General features: G+C 45.3%; 1 protein-coding gene across 1 annotated transcript in view; it reads left to right on the top strand.

Moving 5' to 3' along the window:
- LOC135561925 (LIM and cysteine-rich domains protein 1-like) overlaps positions 1-18,334 on the top strand; it is a 41,245-nt gene that overhangs the window by 18,504 nt on the left and 4,407 nt on the right. Inside the window, exons 3-6 of the mRNA XM_065004365.1 lie at positions 6,025-6,145; positions 6,264-6,389; positions 15,734-15,883; positions 16,806-17,027. Of these exons, the coding sequence (XP_064860437.1) occupies positions 6,025-6,145; positions 6,264-6,389; positions 15,734-15,883; positions 16,806-17,027 (619 nt within the window). The remainder of the gene's footprint in view (positions 1-6,024; positions 6,146-6,263; positions 6,390-15,733; positions 15,884-16,805; positions 17,028-18,334) is intronic.

Raw genomic sequence — 18,334 nt, 5'->3', positions numbered from 1 at the left:
CAACCTACCTTACCACAGTTTAACTTTACCACAGCTAACCTTACCACAACTTAACCTTACCACAGCTTAACCTTACCACAATTTAACCTTACCACAGCTTAACCTTACCTTACCACAGCTTTACCTTACCTTACCTTAACTTACCACAACCTTACCACAGCTTAACCTTACCTTACCACAACTTAACCTTACCACAACTTAACCTTACCACAACTCAACCTTACCACAACTTAACCTTACCACAGCTTAACCTTACCTTACCACAGCTTAACCTTACCTCAACTTAACCTTACCGCAACTTAACCTTACCACAGCTTAACCTTACCTTACCACAGCTTAACCTTACCTTACCACAGCTTTACCTTACCACAGCTTTACCTTACCACAACTTAACCTTACCACAGCTTTACCTTATTTTACCACAACCTACCTTACCACAGCTTAACCTTATTTTACCACAACCTACCTTACCACAGCTTAACCTTATTTTACCACAACCTACCTTACCACAGCTTAACTTTACCACAGCTTAACCTTACCACAACTTAACCTTACCACAGCTTAACCTTACCACAGCTTAACCTCACCTTACCACAGCTTAACCTTATTTTACCACAGCTTAACCTTATTTTACCACAACCTACCTTACCACAGTTTAACTTTACCACAGCTAACCTTACCACAACTTAACCTTACCACAGCTTAACCTTACCACAATTTAACCTTACCACAGCTTAACCTTACCTTACCACAGCTTTACCTTACCTTAACTTACCACAACCTTACCACAGCTTAACCTTACCTTACCACAACTTAACCTTACCACAACTTAACCTTACCACAACTCAACCTTACCACAACTTAACCTTACCACAGCTTAACCTTACCTTACCACAGCTTAACCTTACCACAGATTAACCTTACCTTACCCTAACTTACCACAACCTTACCACAGCTTAACCCTACCTTACCTTACCACAACTTAACCTTACCACAACTTAACCTTACCACAACTCAACCTTACCACAACTTAACCTTACCACAGCTTAACCATACCACAGATTAACCTTACCACAACTTAACCTTACCACAATTTAACCTTACCACAGCTTAACCTTACCTTACCACAGCTTAACCTTACCACAGCTTAACCTTACCTCAACTTAACCTTACCGCAACTTAACCTTACCACAGCTTAACCTTACTTTACCACAGCTTAACCTTACCTTACCACAGCTTAACCTTACCTTACCTTACCACAACTTAACCTTACCACAGCTTAACCTTACCACAACTTAACCTTACCACAACTCAACCTTACCACAACTTAACCTTACCACAGCTTAACCTTACCACAGCTTTACCTTACCTTACCTTACCACAGCTTTACCTTACCTTACCACAGCTTTGCCTTACCTTACCACTTACCACAACTTTACCTTACCACAGCTTAACCTTACTTTTACCACAGCTTTACCTTGCCTTACCACAGCTTTACCTTTTATTTACCACAACTTTACCTTTTTACCTTACCACAGCTTTACCTACCTTACCACAGCTTTACCTACCACAGCTTTACCTTACCACAGCTTAACCTTACCACAGCTTTTCACCACAACTTTACCTTACCACAACTTTACCTTTACCACAGCTTTACCTTACCACAGCTTTACCTTACCACAACTTAACCTTACCACAGCTTTACCACAACTTAACCTTACCACAGCTTTACCTTACACAGCTTTACCTTACCACAGCTTAACCTTACCACAGCTTTACCTTACCACAGCTTTACCTTACCACAGCTTTACCTTAACAGCTTTATTTTACCACAACTTTACCTTACCACAACTTAACCTTACCACAGCTTAACCTTACCACAACTTTTACCACAGCTTTACCTTACCTACCTTACCACAGCTTTACCTTACCACAGCTTTCCCTTACCTTACCACAGCTTTACCTTACCTTACCACAGCTTTACCATACCCTACCTTACCACAACTTAACCTTACCACAGCTTAACCTTACCTTACCACAGCTTTACCTTACCTTACCTTAACTTACCACAACCTTACCACAGCTTAACCTTATTTTTACCACAACTTAACCTTACCACAACTTAACCTTACCACAACTCAACCTTACCACAACTTAACCTTACCACAGCTTAACCTTACCTTACCACAGCTTAACCTTACCACAGATTAACCTTACCTTACCCTAACTTACCACAACCTTACCACAGCTTAACCCTACCTTACCTTACCACAACTTAACCTTACCACAACTTAACCTTACCACAACTCAACCTTACCACAACTTAACCTTACCACAGCTTAACCTTACCTTACCACAGCTTAACCTTACCACATATTAACCTTACCACAACTTAACCTTACCACAATTTAACCTTACCACAGCGTAACCTTACCTTACCACAGCTTAACCTTACCACAGCTTAACCTTACCTCAACTTAACCTTACCGCAACTTAACCTTACCACAGCTTAACCTTACTTTACCACAGCTTAACCTTACCTTACCACAGCTTAACCTTACCTTTACCTTAACAACTTAACCTTACCACAGCTTAACCTTACCTTACCACAGCTTAACCTTACCACAGATTAACCTTACCTTACCCTAATTTACCACAACCTTACCACAGCTTAACCCTACCTTACCTTACCACAACTTAACCTTACCACAACTTAACCTTACCACAACTCAACCTTACCACAACTTAACCTTACCACAGCTTAACCTTACCTTACCACAGCTTAACCTTTACCACAGATTAACCTTACCACAACTTAACCTTACCACAATTTAACCTTACACAGCTTAAACCTTACCACAGCTTAAACCTCAACTTAACCTTACCGCAACTTAACCTTACCACAGCTTAACCTTACCTTACCACAGCTTAACCTTACCTTACCACAGCTTTACCTTACCACAGCTTTACCTTACCACAACTTAACCTTACACAGCTTTACCTTATTTTACCACAACTACCTTACCACAGCTTAACCTTATTTTACCACAACCTACCTTACCACAGCTTAACCTTATTTTACCACAACCTACCTTACCACAGCTTAACTTTACCACAGCTTAACCTTACCACAACTTAACCTTACCACAGCTTAACCTTACCACAGCTTAACCTCACCTTACCACAGCTTAACCTTATTTTACCACAGCTTAACCTTATTTTACCACAACCTACCTTAACAGTTTAACTTTACCACAGCTAACCTTACCACAACTTAACCTTACCACAGCTTAACCTTACCAATTTAACCTTACCACAGCTTAACCTTACCTTACCACAGCTTTACCTTACCTTACCTTAACTTTACCACAGCTTAACCTTACCTTACCACAACTTAACCTTACCACAACTTAACCTTACCACAACTCAACCTTACCACAACTTAACCTTACCACAGCTTAACCTTACCTTACCACAGCTTAACCTTACCACAGATTAACCTTACCTTACCCTAACTTACCACAACCTTACCACAGCTTAACCCTACCTTACCTTACCACAACTTAACCTTACCACAACTTAACCTTACCACAACTCAACCTTACCACAACTTTACCACAGCTTAACCATACCACAGATTAACCTTACCACAACTTAACCTTACCACAATTTAACCTTACCACAGCTTAACCTTACCTTACCACAGCTTAACCTTACCACAGCTTAACCTTACCTCAACTTAACCTTACCGCAACTTAACCTTACCACAGCTTAACCTTACTTTACCACAGCTTAACCTTACCTTACCACAGCTTAACCTTACCTTACCTTACCACAACTTAACCTTACCACAGCTTAACCTTACCACAACTTAACCTTACCACAACTCAACCTTACCACAACTTAACCTTACCACAGCTTAACCTTACCACAGCTTTACCTTACCTTACCTTACCACAGCTTTACCTTACCTTACCACAGCTTTGCCTTACCTTACCACAGATATACCTTACCTTACCTTACCACAACTTTACCTTACCTTACCACAACTTTACCTTACCACAGCTTAACCTTACCTTACCACAGCTTTACCTTGCCTTACCACAGCTTTACCTTACCTTACCACAACTTTACCTTACCTTACCACAGCTTTACCTACCTTACCACAGCTTTACCTTACCACAGCTTTACCTTACCACAGCTTAACCTTACCACAGCTTTACCTCACCACAACTTTACCTTACCTTACCACAACTTTACCTTACCACAGCTTTACCTTACCACAGCTTTACCTTACCACAACTTAACCTTACCACAGCTTAACCTTACCACAACTTAACCTTACCACAGCTTTACCTTACCACAGCTTTACCTTACCACAGCTTTACCTTACCACAGCTTTACCTTACCACAGCTTTACCTTACCACAGCTTTACCTTACCACAACTTTACCTTACCACAACTTAACCTTACCACAGCTTAACCTTACCACAACTTAACCTTACCACAGCTTTACCTTACCTACCTTACCACAGCTTTACCTTACCACAGCTTTCCCTTACCTTACCACAGCTTTACCTTACCTTACCACAGCTTTACCATACCCTACCTTACCACAACTTAACCTTACCACAGCTTAACCTTTACCTTACCACAGCTTTTTACCTTACCTTAACTTACCACAACCTTACCACAGCTTAACCTTACCTTACCACAACTTAACCTTACCACAACTTAACCTTACCACAACTCAACCTTACCACAACTTAACCTTACCACAGCTTAACCTTACCTTACCACAGCTTAACCTTACCACAGATTAACCTTACCTTACCCTAACTTACCACAACCACAGCTTAACCCTACCTTTACCTTACCACAACTTAACCTTACCACAACTTAACCTTACCACAACTCAACCTTACCACAACTTAACCTTACCACAGCTTAACCTTACCTTACCACAGCTTAACCTTACCACATATTAACCTTACCACAACTTAACCTTACCACAATTTAACCTTACCACAGCTTAACCTTACCTTACCACAGCTTAACCTTACCACAGCTTAACCTTACCTCAACTTAACCTTACCGCAACTTAACCTTACCACAGCTTAACCTTACTTTACCACAGCTTTACCACAGCTTTTACCTTACCTTACCACAACTTAACCTACCACAGCTTAACCTTTACCACAACTTAACCTTACCACAACTCAACCTACCACAACTTAACCTTACCACAGCTTAACCTTACCACAACTTTACCTTACCACAACTTAACCTTACCTTAACACAGCTTTACCTTACCACAGCTTAACCTTACCACAGCTTAACCTTACCACAGCTTAACCTTACCACAGCTTTACCTTACCTTACCTTACCACAGCTTTACCTTACCTTACCACAGCTTTGCCTTACCTTACCACATATATACCTTACCTTACCTTACCACAACTTTACCTTACCTTACCACAACTTTACCTTACCACAGCTTAACCTTACCTTACCACAGCTTTACCTTGCCTTACCACAGCTTTACCTTACCTTACCTTACCACAGCTTTACCTTACCTTACCACAGCTTTACCTACCTTACCACAGCTTTACCTTACCACAGCTTTACCTTACCACAGCTTAACCTTACCACAGCTTTACCTCACCACAACTTTACCTTACCTTACCACAACTTTACCTTACCACAGCTTTACCTTACCACAGCTTTACCTTACCACAGCTTTACCTTACCACAACTTAACCTTACCACAGCTTTACCTTACCACAGCTTTACCTTACCACAGCTTTACCTTACCACAACTTAACCTTACCACAGCTTTACCTTACCACAGCTTTACCTTACCACAACTTTACCTTACCACAACTTAACCTTACCACAGCTTTACCTTACCTACCTTACCACAGCTTTACCTTACCACAGCTTTCCCTTACCTTACCACAGCTTTACCTTACCTTACCACAGCTTTACCATACCCTACCTTACCATACTTGTCATCCCCACCAGGAAAGTGTGCACAGTGTGTGGTTGCAGTGTGGAGGACCACGGCTCCAGTTGTGACCTAGACGATGACCACAAGATTGGCCGACTCCTGGCCGACTCCAAATATGCCCACCTGACCGCCAAGGTGATCTTTTATATGATTAATCAGACCATTTAAAAACCCTATTCAGCCATTCTGATTGGATACAGTGCATTTAGAATCATCATCATGGATTCACACCTCTGACCATTTCTGAGAACAGGTGAAGGGCATCCGGGTGTACAAACGTAACCGTATGGTCATCACCAACTCTGTGGTGTCCAGGAAGGACCCCACCTTCAACACCATCACCTACGACTGGGCCCCGCCAGGACTCACACAGAAACTGGTGAGAGAGGGAAACGTTCAATACCATTACATACGACCTACAATACCTGGTTAAATGGTACCTTATGGACCCTGGTTAAATGGTACCTTATGGACCCTGGTTAAATGGTACCTTATGGACCCTGGTGAAATGGTACCTTATGGACCCTGGTGAAATGGTACCTTATGGACCCTGGTTAAATGGTACCTTTTGGACCCTGGTTAAATGGTACCTTATGGACCCTGGTTAAATGGTACCTTATGGACCCTGGTTAAATGGTACCTTATGGACCCTGGTTAAATGGTACCTTATGGACCCTGGTTAAATGGTACCTTATGGACCCATGGTACCTTATGGACCCTGGTTAAATGGTACCTTATGGACCCTGGTTAAATGGTACCTTATGGACCCTGGTTAAATGGTACTTTATGGACCCTGGTTAAATGGTACCTTATGGACCCTGGTCAAATGGTACCTTATGGACCCTGGTCAAATGGTACCTTATGGACCCTGGTTAAATGGTACCTTATGGACCCTGGTTAAATGGTACCTTATGGACCCTGGTCAAATGGTACCTTATGGACCCTGGTTAAATGGTACCTTATGGACCCTGGTTAAATGGTACCTTATGGACCCTGGTTAAATGGTACCTTATGGACCCTGGTTAAATGGTACCTTATGGACCCTGGTTAAATGGTACCTTATGGACCCTGGTTAAATGGTACCTTATGGACCCTGGTTAAATGGTACCTTATGGACCCTGGTTAATGGTACCTTATGGACCCCGGTTAAATGGTACCTTATGGACCCCGGTTAAATGGTACCTTATGGACCCTGGTCAAATGATACCTTATGGACCCTGGTTAAATGGTACCTTGTGGACCCTGGTTAAATGGTACCTTATGGACCCTGGTTAAATGGTACCTTATGGACCCTGGTTAAATGGTACCTTATGGACCCTGGTTAAATGGTACCTTATGGACCCATGGTACCTTATGGACCCTGGTTAAATGGTACCTTATGGACCCTGGTTAAATGGTACCTTATGGACCCTGGTCAAATGGTACCTTATGGACCCTGGTCAAATGGTACCTTATGGACCCTGGTTAAATGGTACCTTATGGACCCTGGTTAAATGGTACCTTATGGACCCTGGTCAAATGGTACCTTATGGACCCTGGTCAAATGGTACCTTATGGACCCTGGTTAAATGGTACCTTATGGACCCTGGTTAAATGGTACCTTATGGACCCTGGTTAAATGGTACCTTATGGACCCTGGTTAAATGGTACCTTATGGACCCTGGTTAAATGGTACCTTATGGACCCTGGTCAAATGGTACCTTATGGACCCTGGTTAAATGGTACCTTATGGACCCTGGTTAAATGGTACCTTATGGACCCTGGTCAAAGTAAATAATAGGAAACTTAACAGCACAGAGAACTAGAGGCTTATAATATATAATGATATAATTAAGGTCAACATCGTTCCAGGCTTGTTGTAGTAAATCCAGCAGTCTACAGGCATTCTTCTCCTTAGTCAGAGTTGTTCGGTCCACGTGCCACAGCCGGCGCCTGCTTGACTGGCTCCATCACCTCTGACCTAAACAACAGACCACTGAGCAGAACAACTTCTGCACGCCTGAAATATCAAATTACCAGGTGCAGATCCCGTCAAATTCAAATCTGGATCTCAAATCCAGTCCCATTGCCCTCTTTTCATTGTTTTTCTCTAATCAGGGACTGATTTAGACCTGGGGACACCAGGTGGGTGATTCCCCTCTAATCAGGGACTGATTTAGACCTGGGGACACCAGGTGGGTGATTCCCCTCTAATCAGGGACTGATTTAGACCTGGGACACGAGGTGGGTGATTCCCCTCTAATCACGGACTGATTTAGACCTGGGTACACCAGGTGGGTGCAATAATTATCAGGTAGAACAGAAAACGAGCAGTAGTCCAGGCCTCGTAAGGTAAGAGTTAAACACCTCTGCCTAGATCATCTTAGATGATAGGAGAAGGTAATATTCAGGACCTCGTAGAGAAGGAGAAGGAGGGATGATTGTGCTAGGTCACAGAGTGCTGACAGTAGAAGGAGGGATGATTGTGCTAGGTCACAGAGCGCTGACAGTAGAAGAGAAGGAGGGATGATTGTTCTAGGTCACAGAGTGCTGACAGTAGAAGGAGGGATGATTGTGCTAGGTCACAGAGTGCTGACAGTAGAAGAGGGATGATTGTGCTAGGTCACAGAGTGCTGACAGGAGAAGGAGGGATGATTGTGCTAGGTCACAGAGTGCTGACAGTAGAAGAGAAGGATGGATGATTGTGCTAGGTCACAGAGTGCTGACAGTAGAAGAGAAGGATGGATGATTGTTCTAGGTCACAGAGTGCTGACAGTAGAAGGAGGGATGATTGTTCTAGGTCACAGAGTGCTGACAGTAGAAGGAGGGATGATTGTTCTAGGTCACAGAGTGCTGACAGTAGAAGAGGGATGATTGTTCTAGGTCACAGAGTGCTGACAGTAGAAGGAGGGATGATTGTGCTAGGTCACAGAGTGCTGACAGTAAAAGGAGGGATGATTGTGCTAGGTCACAGAGCGCTGACAGTAGAAGAGAAGGAGGGATGATTGTTCTAGGTCACAGAGTGCTGACAGTAGAAGGAGGGATGATTGTGCTAGGTCACAGAGTGCTGACAGTAGAAGAGGGATGATTGTGCTAGGTCACAGAGTGCTGACAGGAGAAGGAGGGATGATTGTGCTAGGTCACAGAGTGCTGACAGTAGAAGAGAAGGATGGATGATTGTGCTAGGTCACAGAGTGCTGACAGTAGAAGAGAAGGAGGGATGATTGTGCTAGGTCACAGAGTGCTGACAGTAGAAGAGAAGGATGGATGATTGTTCTAGGTCACAGAGTGCTGACAGTAGAAGGAGGGATGATTGTTCTAGGTCACAGAGTGCTGACAGTAGAAGGAGGGATGATTGTTCTAGGAGAGTGCTGAGTAGAAGAGGGATGATTGTTCTAGGTCACAGAGTGCTGACAGTAGAAGAGGGATGATTGTTCTAGGTCACAGAGTGCTGACAGTAGAAGGAGGGATGATTGTTCTAGGTCACAGAGTGCTGACAGTAGAAGGAGGGATGATTGTTCTAGGTCACAGAGTGCTGACAGGAGAAGAGAAGGAGGGATGATTGTTCTAGGTCACAGAGCGCTGACAGTAGAAGAGAAGGAGGGATGATTGTTCTAGGTCACAGAGTGCTGACAGGAGAAGAGAAGGAGGGATGATTGTTCTAGGTCACAGAGTGCTGACAGGAGAAGAGAAGGATGGATGATTGTGCTAGGTCACAGAGTGCTGACAGTAGAAGATAAGGAGGGATGATTGTGCTAGGTCACAGAGTGCTGACAGTAGAAGAGAAGGATGGATGATTGTGCTAGGTCACAGAGTGCTGACAGTAGAAGGAGGGATGATTATGCTAGGTCACAGAGTGCTGACAGTAGAAGGAGGGATGATTGTTCTAGGTCACAGAGTGCTGACAGTAGGAGGGATGATTGTTCTAGGTCACAGAGTGCTGACAGTAGAAGGAGGGATGATTGTTCTAGGTCACAGAGTGCTGACAGGAGAAGGAGGGATGATTGTTCTAGGTCACAGAGTGCTGACAGTAGAAGGAGGGATGATTGTTCTAGGTCACAGAGTGCTGACAGTAGAAGAGAAGGGTGGATGATTGTGCTAGGTCACAGAGTGCTGACAGTAGAAGAGAAGGGTGGATGATTGTTCTAGGTCACAGAGTGCTGACAGTAGAAGAGAAGGGTGGATGATTGTGCTAGGTCACAGAGTGCTGACAGTAGAAGAGAAGGGTGGATGATTGTTCTAGGTCACAGAGTGCTGACAGTAGAAGAGAAGGAGGGATGATTGTTCTAGGTCACAGAGTGCTGACAGTAGAAGGAGGGATGATTGTTCTAGGTCACAGAGTGCTGACAGTAGAAGAGAAGGGTGGATGATTGTGCTAGGTCACAGAGTGCTGACAGTAGAAGAGAAGGGTGGATGATTGTTCTAGGTCACAGAGTGCTGACAGTAGAAGAGAAGGGTGGATGATTGTTCTAGGTCACAGAGTGCTGACAGTAGAAGAGAAGGAGGGATGATTGTTCTAGGTCACAGAGTGCTGACAGTAGAAGGAGGGATGATTATGCTAGGTCACAGAGTGCTGACAGTAGGAGGGATGATTGTACTAGGTCACAGAGTGCTGACAGTAGAAGAGAAGGAGGGATGATTGTTCTAGGTCACAGAGTGCTGACAGTAGAAGAGAAGGAGGGATGATTGTTCTAGGTCACAGAGTGCTGACAGTAGAAGAGAAGGAGGGATGATTGTGCTAGGTCACAGAGTGCTGACAGTAGAAGAGAAGGGTGGATGATTGTGCTAGGTCACAGAGTGCTGACAGTAGAAGAGAAGGATGGATGATTGTTCTAGGTCACAGAGTGCTGACAGTAGAAGAGAAGGAGGGATGATTGTTCTAGGTCACAGAGTGCTGACAGTAGAAGAGAAGGAGGGATGATTGTTCTAGGTCACAGAGTGCTGACAGTAGAAGAGGGATGATTGTTCTAGGTCACAGAGTGCTGACAGGAGAAGAGAAGGATGGATGATTGTTCTAGGTCACAGAGTGCTGACAGTAGAAGAGAAGGATGGATGATTGTTCTAGGTCACAGAGTGCTGACAGTAGAAGAGAAGGATGGATGATTGTTCTAGGTCACAGAGTGCTGACAGGAGAAGAGAAGGATGGATGATTGTTCTAGGTCACAGAGTGCTGACAGGAGAAGAGAAGGATGGATGATTGTTCTAGGTCACAGAGTGCTGACAGGAGAAGAGAAGGATGGATGATTGTTCTAGGTCACAGAGTGCTGACAGTAGAAGAGAAGGATGGATGATTGTTCTAGGTCACAGAGTGCTGACAGTAGAAGAGAAGGATGGATGATTGTTCTAGGTCACAGAGTGCTGACAGGAGAAGAGAAGGATGGATGATTGTTCTAGGTCACAGAGTGCTGACAGTAGAAGAGAAGGGATGGATGATTGTTCTAGGTCACAGAGTGCTGACAGTAGAAGAGAAGGGTGGATGATTGTTCTAGGTCACAGAGTGCTGAGAAGGAGGGATGATTGAGGTCACAGAGTGCTGACAGTAGAAGGAGGGATGATTGTTCTAGGTCACAGAGCGCTGACAGTAGAAGAGAAGGGTGGATGATTGTGCTAGGTCACAGAGTGCTGACAGTAGAAGAGAAGGGTGGATGATTGTGCTAGGTCACAGAGTGCTGACAGTAGAAGAGAAGGGTGGATGATTGTGCTAGGTCACAGAGTGCTGACAGTAGAAGAGAAGGAGGGATGATTGTTCTAGGTCACAGAGTGCTGACAGTAGAAGAGAAGGAGGGATGATTGTTCTAGGTCACAGAGTGCTGACAGTAGAAGAGAAGGGTGGATGATTGTGCTAGGTCACAGAGTGCTGACAGTAGAAGAGAAGGGTGGATGATTGTTCTAGGTCACAGAGTGCTGACAGTAGAAGAGAAGGAGGGATGATTGTTCTAGGTCACAGAGTGCTGACAGTAGAAAGAGAAGTCACAGAGTGGATGATTATGCTAGGTCACAGAGTGCTGACAGTAGGAGGGATGATTGTACTAGGTCACAGAGTGCTGACAGTAGAAGAGAAGGAGGGATGATTGTTCTAGGTCACAGAGTGCTGACAGTAGAAGAGAAGGAGGGATGATTGTGCTAGGTCACAGAGTGCTGACAGTAGAAGAGAAGGAGGGATGATTGTGCTAGGTCACAGAGTGCTGACAGTAGAAGAGAAGGGTGGATGATTGTGCTAGGCCACAGAGTGCTGACAGTAGAAGAGAAGGATGGATGATTGTGCTAGGTCACAGAGTGCTGACAGTAGAAGAGAAGGAGGGATGATTGTTCTAGGTCACAGAGTGCTGACAGTAGAAGAGAAGGAGGGATGATTGTTCTAGGTCACAGAGTGCTGACAGTAGAAGAGGGATGATTGTTCTAGGTCACAGAGTGCTGACAGGAGAAGAGAAGGATGGATGATTGTTCTAGGTCACAGAGTGCTGACAGTAGAAGAGAAGGATGGATGATTGTTCTAGGTCACAGAGTGCTGACAGTAGAAGAGAAGGGTGGATGATTGTTCTAGGTCACACAGTGCTGACAGGAGAAGAGAAGGATGGATGATTGTTCTAGGTCACAGAGTGCTGACAGGAGAAGAGAAGGATGGATGATTGTTCTAGGTCACAGAGTGCTGACAGTAGAAGAGAAGGATGGATGATTGTTCTAGGTCACAGAGTGCTGACAGTAGAAGAGAAGGATGGATGATTGTTCTAGGTCACAGAGTGCTGACAGTAGAAAGGGTGGATGATTGTTCTAGGTCACAGAGTGCTGACAGGAGAAGAGAAGGATGGATGATTGTACTAGGTCACAGAGTGCTGACAGTAGAAGAGAAGGGTGGATGATTGTGCTAGGTCACAGAGCGCTGACAGTAGAAGAGAAGGAGGGATGATTGTTCTAGGTCACAGAGTGCTGACAGTAGAAGGAGGGATGATTATGCTAGGTCACAGAGTGCTGACAGTAGAAGAGAAGGGTGGATGATTGTGCTAGGTCACAGAGCGCTGACAGTAGAAGAGAAGGAGGGATGATTGTTCTAGGTCACAGAGTGCTGACAGTAGAAGAGAAGGGTGGATGATTGTGCTAGGTCACAGAGTGCTGACAGTAGAAGAGAAGGGTGGATGATTGTGCTAGGTCACAGAGTGCTGACAGTAGAAGAGAAGGAGGGATGATTGTTCTAGGTCACAGAGTGCTGACAGTAGGAGGGATGATTGTGCTAGGTCACAGAGTGCTGACAGTAGAAGAGAAGGGTGGATGATTGTGCTAGGTCACAGAGTGCTGACAGTAGAAGAGAAGGGTGGATGATTGTGCTAGGTCACAGAGTGCTGACAGTAGAAGAGAAGGAGGGATGATTGTTCTAGGTCACAGAGTGCTGACAGTAGGAGGGATGATTGTTCTAGGTCACAGAGTGCTGACAGTAGGAGGGATGATTGTTCTAGGTCACAGAGTGCTGACAGTAGAAGGAGGGATGATTGTTCTAGGTCACAGAGTGCTGACAGTAGAAGGAGGGATGATTGTTCTAGGTCACAGAGTGCTGACAGTAGGAGGGATGATTGTGCTAGGTCACAGAGTGCTGACAGTAGAAGGAGGGATGATTGTTCTAGGTCACAGAGTGCTGACAGTAGAAGAGGGATGATTGTTCTAGGTCACAGAGTGCTGACAGTAGAAGGGTGGATGATTGTTCTAGGTCACAGAGTGCTGACAGTAGAAGGGTGGATGATTGTTCTAGGTCACAGAGTGCTGACAGTAGAAGGGTGGATGATTGTTCTAGGTCACAGAGTGCTGACAGTAGAAGGAGGGATGATTGTGCTAGGTCACAGAGTGCTGACAGTAGGAGGGATGATTGTTCTAGGTCACAGAGTGCTGACAGTAGAAGGAGGGATGATTGTTCTAGGTCACAGAGTGCTGACAGTAGAAGGGTGGATGATTGTTCTAGGTCACAGAGTGCTGACAGTAGGAGGGATGATTGTTCTAGGTCACAGAGTGCTGACAGTAGAAGGAGGGATGATTGTTCTATGTCACAGAGTGCTGACAGTAGGAGGGATGATTGTGCTAGGTCACAGAGTGCTGACAGTAGAAGGAGGGATGATTGTGCTAGGTCACAGAGTGCTGACAGTAGAAGGGATGATTGTGCTAGGTCACAGAGTGCTGACAGTAGAAGAGGGATGATTGTTCTAGGTCACAGAGTGCTGACAGTAGGAGGGATGATTGTTCTAGGTCACAGAGTGCTGACAGTAGAAGCCTGGAGGTCAGAATAGGGAGTGATTGTCTATTTTCCAGCACTGTGAGGGCTGCTTGGTCACCACTCTGAAACGTGTCCCAAAACACCTTATTCCCTAAATAGTGCACTACTTTTGACCTGGAGCCATAGGGTCAGCATCCCAAATCACACTCTATTCCCTAAATAGTGCACTACTTTTGACTTGCGGTTATGGTAAAAAATAATAATAATAGTGCACTATATAGGGAATAAGGTATCATTTGGGACACAGAACCCACAAGTCAGGGCCTGTGAAGTATTTCTCCGGTTTAAAAGGACACATCCCAGGTCCCAAAGCCAGTTAGTGTTGCTGCCTACAGTCACGTAGAATATAAAGCTTTGTTCAAAGACCAACTGTAAGTTCTCTGGAGTCTATGCTTTACATAGGAGGTCATCTATGAACGTCTTGACCATGTTCTGTTATAATCCCCACCTGGCACAGCCAGAAGAGAACTGGTCACCCCTCAGAGCCTGGTTCCTCTCCACCTGGCACAGCCAGAAGAGAACTGGTCACCCCTCAGAGCCTGGTTCCTCTCCACCTGGCACAGCCAGAAGAGAACTGGTCACCCCTCAGAGCCTGGTTCCTCTCCACCTGGCACAGCCAGAAGAGAACTGGTCACCCCTCAGAGCCTGGTTCCTCTCCACCTGGCACAGCCAGAAGAGAACTGGTCACCCCTCAGAGCCTGGTTCCTCTCCACCTGGCACAGCCAGAAGAGAACTGGTCACCCCTCAGATCCTGGTTCCTCTCCACCTGGCACAGCCAGAAGAGAACTGGTCACCCCTCAGAGCCTGGTTCCTCTCCACCTGGCACAGCCAGAAGAGAACTGGTCACCCCTCAGAGCCTGGTTCCTCTCCAGGTTTCTGCTTTTCTAGGGAGTCTGTCCTAGCCACCGTGCTTCTACATCTGCATTGCTTGCTGTTTGGGGTTTTAGGCTGGGTTTCTGTACAGCACTTTGAGATATCAGCTGATGTACGAAGGGCTATATAAATTTGATTTGATTTGATTTAACTCTGTCACACTGGTCTGGTGCTGCTGTTGTTGTTGCTGTAAAGTTGAGTCCTCAGTCCTTGTTGTTTCATGTAGTTTACTCTCTCCTGGGCTGTGTTAACTCCTCTCCCTCTCTCACCCTCTCTCTCCCTCTCCCTCTTTAGGCCTCTCCCTCTCTCTCCTGGGCTGTGTTAACTCCTCTCCCTCTCTCACCCTCTCTCTCCTGGGCTGTGTTAACTCCTCTCCCTCTCTCACCCTCTCTCTCCTGGGCTGTGTTAACTCCTCTCCCTCTCTCACCCTCTCTCTCCTGGGCTGTGTTAACTCCTCTCCCTCTCTCACCCTCTCTCTCCTGGGCTGTGTTAACTCCTCTCCCTCTCTCACCCTCTCTCTCCTGGGCTGTGTTAACTCCTCTCCCTCTCTCACCCTCTCTCTCCTGGGCTGTGTTAACTCCTCTCCCTCTCTCACCCTCTCTCTCCCTCTTTAGGCCATGCTGTACATGGCGTTGGTCCCGGAGGAGAAGCGTCCAGTAGCAGGGACGGAGGGAGCGATGTACCGGCGCAGGCAGTTGATGAGACAGCTACCTGTCTACGATCAGGACCCCTCCCTGTGCTACGGGTCTCTGTCAGAGGACCAGGTTAGATTTTGGTGCCGTCCAAATCCTCTTTATGTTTGTATTTAAGCCTCCATTTTGGAATTTTGTCCAGATTATCGACAGGTCACTTCTTCTAGTATTCTAATTTTGATTCATATTCTTCATTTTTTTTTTTTACATTTGACTATTTATGAATAGACCTACGTATAAAGATGCACTAGCTGTGACAAACATAATATCCATTAAACATAGTTGTGGCTAAATTTACACCATATAGGGCAGGTAGCCTAGTGGTTAGAGTGTAGAGGTGGCAGGGTAACCTAGTGGTTAGAGTGTAGAGGTGGCAGGGTAACCTAGTGGTTAGAGTGTAGAGGTGGCAGGGTAACCTAGTGGTTAGAGTGTAGAGGTGGCAGGGTAACCTAGTGGTTAGAGTGTAGAGGTGGCAGGGTAACCTAGTGGTTAGAGTGTAGAGGTGGCAGGGTAACCTAGTGGTTAGAGTGTAGAGGTGGTAGGTAGCCTAGTGGTTAGAGTGTAGAGGTGGCAGGGTAGCCTAGTGGTTAGAGTGTAGAGGCGGCTGGTAACCTAGTGGTTAGAGTGTAGAGGTGGCAGGTAGCCTAGTGGTTAGAGTGTAGAGGTGGCAGGGTAACCTAGTGGTTAGAGTGTAGAGGTGGCAGGTAGCCTAGTGGTTAGAGTGTAGAGGTGGCAGGGTAGCCTAGTGGTTAGAGTGTAGAGGCGGCAGGTAGCCTAGTGGTTAGAGCAAGATCAAATCTCTGAGCTGACAAGGTACAAATCTGTCGTTCTGCCCCTGAACAAGGCAGTTAAACCCACCGTTCAAAATCGTATTGAAAACTACAAATTTGTTCTTAACTGACTTGCCTAGTTAAATAAAGATAAAATACAAAATATAATTAATTAATTAGCCTGAATGCTTATTTCCCATCTTTGGTCTGGTTCCTTCCACCAGCTGCAGAACATGTCTGTCTTCATGAAGCGCTACAAAGAGGAGGCTCTAGGAGTAGGGGAGGTGGCGCTGCCTGGGGAGGGAGGCGCTAACCCTCCGCCCGTCGTCAAAGGACAGAAGAACGGGGTTGTGACTGGGGGACCTAGGAAGGCCCCCATTATCCAGTCAGACTCTAACACGACCACCACCAACGGCACAGACGACCACTATAAGAAGAGTAAATATGTAAGTCTTTGCTATAGAGTAATTACAGTTTTAAAAATATATATATATAAACATTTGCATCTACATGAACTTATACACACTCATTCATCCACAGACAAATACATTCACATGCCACTTAAATGGGAGTATTCTGGTGTATTGGCTAACTGCACTTTAGACTTAAACTGAGAAACTTGGTAACAACCTGCGAAATGTACTAAATAAATGTCCAATGAGAGACCGGATGTTTATTTGTTTATTTCCTGTCTGTCCCAGACCTGGGTTCAAATATTATTTGAAATCTTTCAAACTACTTGTTTTATCCCTGGAGTACCAGATGGGTGGGGTTTTCCATTTAGAAAATATTCTACAGGGCCATTAAAGCCAGGCAAGCTCAATCAAGCGCAGATCAAATCAAATAAAATCAAATTTATTTATATAGCCCTTCGTACATCAGCTGATATCTCAAAGTGCTGTACAGAAACCCAGCCTAAAACCCCAAACAGCAAACAATGCAGGTGTAAAAGCACGGTGGCTAGGAAAAACTCCCTAGAAAGGCCAAAACCTAGGAAGAAACCTAGAGAGGAACCAGGCTATGTGGGGTGGCCAGTCCTCTTCTGGCTGTGCCGGGTAGAGATTATAACAGAACATGACCAAGATGTTCAAATGTTCATAAATGACCAGCATGGTCGAATAATAATAAGGCAGAACAGTTGAAACTGGAGCAGCAGCACAGTCAGGTGGACTGGGGACAGCAAGGAGTCATCATGTCAGGTAGTCCTGGGGCACGGTCCTAGGGCTCAGGTCCTCCGAGAGAGAGAGAAAGAAAGAGAGAATTAGAGAGAGCATATGTGGGGTGGCCAGTCCTCTTCTGGCTGTGCCGGGTGGAGATTATAACAGAACGTGGCCAAGATGTTCAAATGTTCATAAATGACCAGCATGGTTGAATAATAGTAAGGCAGAACAGTTGAAACTGGAGCAGCAGCATGGCCAGGTGGACTGGGGACAGCAAGGAGTCATCATGTCAGGTAGTCCTGGGACATGGTCCTAGGGCCCAGGCCAGTTGAAACTGGAGCAGCAGCATGGCCAGGTGGACTGGGGACAGCAAGGAGTCACCATGTCAGGTAGTCCTGGGGCATGGTCCTAGGGCTCAGGTCCTCCGAGAGAGAGAAAGAAAGAGAGAAGGAGAGAATTAGAGAACGCACACTTAGATTCACACAGGACACCGAATAGGACAGGAGAAGTACTCCAGATATAACAAATATCTCAAGTATTTGAAAGGATTTCTAATAGTATTTAAACCCAGGTCTGTTCTGTCCCCGCCTCCT

Source organism: Oncorhynchus nerka, linkage group LG2, assembly GCF_034236695.1.
Source record: "Oncorhynchus nerka isolate Pitt River linkage group LG2, Oner_Uvic_2.0, whole genome shotgun sequence".
In the NCBI taxonomy this organism is placed as follows: Eukaryota; Metazoa; Chordata; class Actinopteri; order Salmoniformes; family Salmonidae; genus Oncorhynchus; species Oncorhynchus nerka.
Note: the sequence above shows the minus strand (reverse complement) of the source record. Positions and strands in the feature narration are given on the sequence as shown.